A 6,628-nucleotide genomic window follows, 5' to 3' on the forward strand; every position below is an offset into this window, starting at 1 on the left:
AAATTATCTTATATTGTAAGATTTTTTGTTGACAGTATGTGAGATAATTTTAGGAAAATGGTCTGGGTGGTGGTCAAACAAAGTACAAACATAGTAGAAAAAAAATGTATTATTTACCAACGTTTTGCTATACTTTGCAGGGATTCATCAGGGCTAAGTCCAGAAGGTAGAATGAATCATTTGGCTCTGATAAAGCCCTGCAATGTTGGGCAAAACATCGGTTACTATAGTTTTTCTGCTATTTTTGTAACTTTTTTGACCGCCAACCCAGACCATCTTCCTCCAATTATTTAATATCTATCAATTCATGACAATTCTATAAAAAGCTATCTTACTTAATTAATTGAGCCTCGATACTCCAAGTTATCCAGCACAGCACACTAACAGCACCGCTGTCTAGCAAAGATATAAGAGTACTGAACTGTACACATGCCCTGAATAACAAGAGATCAAAACTCAACCAAACACAACAGACCTGTGTCTCTTCTGCAACTATTTCAACTCCAACGATTGCCAACCATAACGATATCTGTTCTCAAAATTACATTAAAAACCAATGGCATTTGGCAATTGGTGAAATAACTGTTTAAATATTAAACATGTAACTAATAACAAAATATATAATTGTCAATATAGTTTTTAAAATTTTTACAAAACCTCAAATCTCAAAGATAAAAATATAATTAAATAAATATAGGAAATAAATAAATGCATTTTTCTAATTTGGTTAAGGTACAAAAATTGCAAAGAATAAAAACTAATGCAGAGAATAATAATTATTTTTACAAATTATTGCGTGAATCAGTAAATAATTGAAAATTACCTGGTATACCTACCTATATATTCTATACATTTTATTACAATTTTTACTATGATATTAATATATTCCAGTAAACATAATTCAACTTTACTAAATCGTTCCATATATTCATAGTATTAGTTCATTTGTTATGCATCATTTCCACAACCAACCTTTTTTTTTTTTTGTTACTTTATCTGTTGATAATTTCTGGGTTGAATATGAAACTTATGGTGGTATGAAACTTAGGGTTGTTTCTAATAGCTTATGCCTATCTTCTTGTTTGCTTTCAATACTAAATTAATGAGCATACATTTTCTGTGGAGGTAATGGGACATCTGTCCCACACATTTGCCCAATAATTTGAACGATTCACCTAATAGAATATTTTTGACAGTTTTTTTCTGTCAGTTTGGAGAAAAGCATTTTCTTGAGGCTCTTATAATATTTATTTGTTATACAGATGGTATGTTGGTTAAAAATTCTTTTCATTCAATAGGCTAAAGGTTTTATGTATTCTATAGAGAATGAAAAGTTGGAATTAATTCACCTATACTCCCAATGAGACAAATTATCAAACACTCCCCTCAGACAAGTTTTAACCACTGCTCTTTAATTAATTATGAGAGACAGTTGACCGTGGATGACGTACGAGGAGAAGATGGTTGGGGGGTGCGGTCAAAATAAAACACAAATAAGTTGGTGTAACCTATTTTATTGTGCCAACGTTTCGGCTAGAGTTTCTAGCCTTCTTCAGGGCTGTTAGCTTGAAAATCAAATGCCTCAATCATCACTGCTCTTTAAAATTTGCTTCTTTATTTCACTATTGTTTGAATGTTTATTCTGTTCTAAACAGGAGACTACTGAGAGCTCTAGATATGTATTTATAAGTTATATTCAGAGTGGCTGTATTATTAATCTTTAGTAGTAATTACTCTTCCTATCAATAATACCGAAATATATATAAGTTATGACCTGAGTCAGCTGTTACTGGAGTGTCAGCTGACCTACTATATCAGCTGATCGAATGATATATATAGAGGAGCGCTTGGATGAATAAAGTAGTCTTTCAGTTAAAACTGTGAGTATCATTTCTTGTCCCTTATTTATTTATTTATTTTTTGAGTTTTTAAACCCGAAAACACGTAACTTATATGTGTGTATTGGAAAAAAAGATTGTACTGTGGTTTTTCTCAACAGTGATGGTGCTTTTGACAACGTTGGTCATAGATACATACTGGAGGCAAGAGGCGTGTCATCTGACCTCAAAAATGTGATCACATTTTTCCACTCCTAACCAAAAATAAAATCAAGATTAATATAGGAACCCACAGGACTAGCCAAATTAGTGTCTTGCAGGGGGTGGCTCAGGGCGGTTCCTTGTCTTCACTGTTTAACATAGCGATCGATCATTTGTACTACGAGCTCTGTGATCAAGAGTTTTCTAATAAATTTGGTTATGACCTAAGAAGTGACCAAGAGAGTGTGGTCCTCACTGGGTTCATGGACGATCAGGCTAAGGGTTCTGCGGAAAGAATTATAAATAGTGTCCAGAGGCTGCTCACGGAGATTGGTTTGGCAATAAATCCAAAGAAAAGTGAGGGTATCATAATGGACAAAGGAGAGTTGTGGTCTACAAAGCTCTTCCTTGAGAATACAAAGGTCATCCAAACGGCAAAAGCCGATGACACCATCAAATATCTGGGATGTATATTCTCGGGAGAGCTAGTATTTGGAGAAGAGGTGGTGACAAAGTTAAATAATAATCTTGATAAATTAGTGAGCTCATGCTTGCTCAAACTGGAACAAGAGATCAACGTGTCGACCGATACTTGTTCCCAGGCCTTACTTACCCTCTCCAGACTGCGCTCCTTACAAAGATACTTCCTGGGATATTGGAGGGTATTGATACCAATATCTACAGGAGTATCAAGGCCATCATCGGGCTCCCTGCTAGCACCTTGTTGGCGATGCTATACACACCCAGAAGTCATCGAGGAATGCGTCTGATCCACTGTCAATGGGAAGCTCCTCTACAGCATTGGTCCATTGCCCAGCGACTGTTGAATGTTCTGGATGCCCTATTCCAGTCTACATTCAATTACGAAGCTGAAATCACGGCATGTGTGAGAGCTCTACGGCAGTCATTGTGTGAGAATGCTTTCAAAGAATGGGCCAATTGTAGGTGGCAGGGTATTGGTGTTTGCCATTTCAAAGTGACCCCGAAAGCTAATAGATATGTGTGTGAGAAGCAGGTACTCTTGTGATCAGAATGGACAAACGCCCTGAAACTAAATATAAACCCATATTTTTATATACACCCCTACATGGAGTCCCAGGAGCCAGTGGACAGCAAGGAGAAGTTGCAAATGTGGCAGAAAGTCTGAAACACCAGCCCATGTGTTGGAAAAATACCCCAACAACTCTTTCCTTGTAGCACTCTAGCACCACAGAATCAAAGAATTGATGAAGTTCCTTGGAAAAAAGGCTTTACCTGCTTCAATGAGGTTTATTGTGTTGACATTGACGGATCCATAAGATACGCCGATAATGTGGCATTCTCTAAAACTGGAGGCACAGCTCTGGTCTTGGAACCGACGGTGAGATTTGAGAATAATGATCTCGAACAGGTGGGTGAATTTAGACCCAAAGGACCATTCATTATGGAAGGCTGCGCGACGTCTCTTGAATAAACGTGAACAAATTCCAAGTCTAGTAAACAATGATGAATTCATCACCTCTATATATGTAACTTTGATCAATTGATCTACTTGATCACCTGATATGGCCTTTTCAGCTGACATCTCACTGTGACCTTAACTTTTATATATATAATGTATATCGATTACGTTTTTCTTGACTGTTAATGATAAATATTTTTGTGGATCTTGAGGATGAGTCGATAAGACAACTTTATTTAGGCTTCAACATAGTAGTATACTTCTAGTAGCAACAGTAGATTTAATTTCATGTTTCAAATGTTGTAATATCGGCGACAATGAAGTGCTAAGGGTTAATACTAATAATAAAAGACTTTTAGCCCTAAAATTCAATAAATCTGTCCACTAACCCCTATCAGAACCCAAATCCCCAAGTTAAGCCTCTATATAAACCTTCCATCTGCCTTTAAATCTATCCTGTTATTCACCATTGTGTGTTAAGCTCAAATTAAATTTTTAGATTTTTGTTAATTACTTAATCCAACTGTACTTCCCCATTTCAACCATCATTATTACTTCAATTATTTATTTACAGGGTGCAACTTCCACGATTCTATACTGTTGCCTGTTAAATTCTTTGACTTAATTATCAAAACAATATTTTATTTTTTAAGACCTTCTTGAGGTATTTTTTTAGATACTGAAAACCCTATAAAATAAAAAAAGTCCTCTTGTTCAAGATATAATTGTGGCACAGACGTACCCATCCTTGGAAGGTGTTTTTTTGGAATCAAGGATCTCTAAAACACATCCATTGAAAATCGCATATCCAAAATTTGATCCATTTCTAACAATCTTTCCATAACTAGTAGCAATATGAAAGTGAGAAACATCAAATTGGATTAAATATCAGTTGAAAACAGTTTAGATCTTTATTACTTTATTATTTTTTTTTTTTGTGTTTGTCATAGTTTTTATTGTTAGAATGGCTTGAATAAATTGAATATATGTGAGTTTTTGTTGTTGTTTTTTATACAATAAACTACCTTGATTTTGTTCCAGAATTTATGAGTGTGAAAATTTTTATTGGCATTGAATATGAATGTATAAGAGGACACAGATTTATGAGCTCTGCACCAGGGATTGTCCTGAAAGCTTCGGGAGCTGGTGTTATCAAAGAAGATGCCTGTAAAATTACTGAAGGGAATATGCCTTTGTTCTTACCTTGTCCCTGTGGGTTAGGAACTGTTTTATTCTTTTATATTTCATAATTTCTGTTTTTGTTTTTTTAAATAGATACTTTGATGATGAAATAAACAAAAGAATACCTATTCTTTGCTACATTTATGATTACTTTTTGTAAGGAGTAAATCATTTTTTATATAACAAAATTTAGAATTTATATATGGTAAATATGGCATGCATTATTCAATTTTTACTAGGTTTAGCTGATCAATGCTATGAAATTCTGAACCCTGAATGGATATAATGGATAACTATCTTTTACATTTATTTATGAAACTTTTGTTTCAACTGTAATTGTTAAATTCTTAACCATTTTTTTATTTGCTTGTTCCTCATTCATTGCTACTTTTGTTTATTGTCATGATCTTAATCAATATCTGAAACTTTGTTTAGTTATTAATGATGAAAAAAAAATCATGTTTACACTATGGAGTCCACACAGATATAGTTCTCACTTTAATGTGTAATGCTGTCTTTTTTTATGAAAACCATGTCTAGCTGGCAAAAATTTGAATTCAAAATATAAAAATTGGGCTTTAACAAATCTCCTCCGTTCATGAGATATCAAAGAAATTAATTAATATATTTTCCCTGACTGTTAGACTATGTCTTCAGCATAACGTGCTGTAACAGGCAACTAACGTATGGTTTGCATGTGACAACATATTGGTGTAATTGGATATGAAAGTGTTAACTTATATTAATCCAAAAATATTATAAAAAAACAAATAAATAAATTGGTGGATCCATTTTTTTAGAAAATAGTAAAAAAAATTGTTCAAATGTTCAACACATTAAAACTTTTTCATGGTCATAATATACAGCTTGTACATAAGTGACTTTAATTAAAACTTTGCTTGGTTTTAGAAAACCCATGGGAACAAAAACAAACATAAAAAAGTATGGACAATGAGAGCATAAAAAAATTAAAAAAAAAAAAAACAGAACAAAGTTCCTTTGAAATAACATTTGTAGAGTATTTTATAAATAAATATATTATTTTTTCTGTACCACCTTCCAATTTGATTGCTACTTGCTGCTCCTTAATTTGTTAACACTACAAAACTAAAAGGGAAGATGGTTGATTCAGCCATAGCCATTTTTTTATTTAAAAAGGATGTTCTAATTCTTATCAAAATCTTTTATTTCCTTTTAGAATAGGTCCCAGGTATACCCAAATGGGGGTTGGGCATGACGGTAGCAGTGTGGTAACAATGCACCAGTCTGCCAACCCAAAGGTTGAGAGTTCGAGTCCCCAGCCCTTTCAAGCATATAATTCTGCAATACTCACTCACAGCTTCCCCCCGGGCATTTGTGAGACCCGTTAGCCAATGGGTGGCACACACAAAAATAGGCGTGGGAGTGATGAACCCACCCTATGAAAACCACGACGTCATGAAACACGTGATGTACTTCCTAAGACATCAGGCGAGGGCTTGGACCTCCACGGTCTATCGTGCCAATAATAATTACCCAAATAGGGTTTAGGTAAAATATACCATAAAAAAAAATTTAGTCATAACATAACCGATATATACTGTCTTTTTAACAAAATTGGCTTAGTCTAATAGGAAATAATGAAAGGTACATTATACATTTAGTATTTTCAGTCAGATAATAAGAAACCTGTGCATCAAATAAAATTAAATCGGCTGATTCGTCCAAAAGTTCTGTTCCTCCTCCCATGGATGGATTTGGATTTACCCCTGAGGAATTGTTAATCGCCCTATAAGAACCATGTATAACAAGTTCCTCAGAATTGGTCGGTTTGTATTATGAAAAAAAAAAATTCTTACAATGAAAGCTTTTACAATGAATATTTATTTTTCCTTATAAATCATCTAATTTTAAGGTGGTTGCATAAAATTGAATATACCTTTTTGGGTTTATTCGTTCTATTCATTGGGTTTTTTTGTTTTTTTTT

The 6,628-nt window shown here is 33.8% G+C and overlaps 1 protein-coding gene across 3 annotated transcripts in view; it reads left to right on the forward strand.

The window, feature by feature from the left end:
- LOC106692949 (nonsense-mediated mRNA decay factor SMG8) overlaps positions 1-6,628 on the forward strand; it is a 40,957-nt gene that overhangs the window by 26,241 nt on the left and 8,088 nt on the right. For all 3 annotated transcript variants that reach the window (XM_014439224.2, XM_014439223.2, XM_014439225.2), the window contains one exon: positions 4,522-4,696. In XM_014439224.2, the coding sequence (XP_014294710.1) occupies positions 4,522-4,696 (175 nt within the window). The remainder of the gene's footprint in view (positions 1-4,521; positions 4,697-6,628) is intronic.

Source organism: Halyomorpha halys, unplaced genomic scaffold (genome assembly GCF_000696795.3).
Source record: "Halyomorpha halys isolate HHAL.00 unplaced genomic scaffold, Hhal_1.1 Scaffold79.1, whole genome shotgun sequence".
Taxonomy (NCBI): domain Eukaryota; kingdom Metazoa; phylum Arthropoda; class Insecta; order Hemiptera; family Pentatomidae; genus Halyomorpha; species Halyomorpha halys.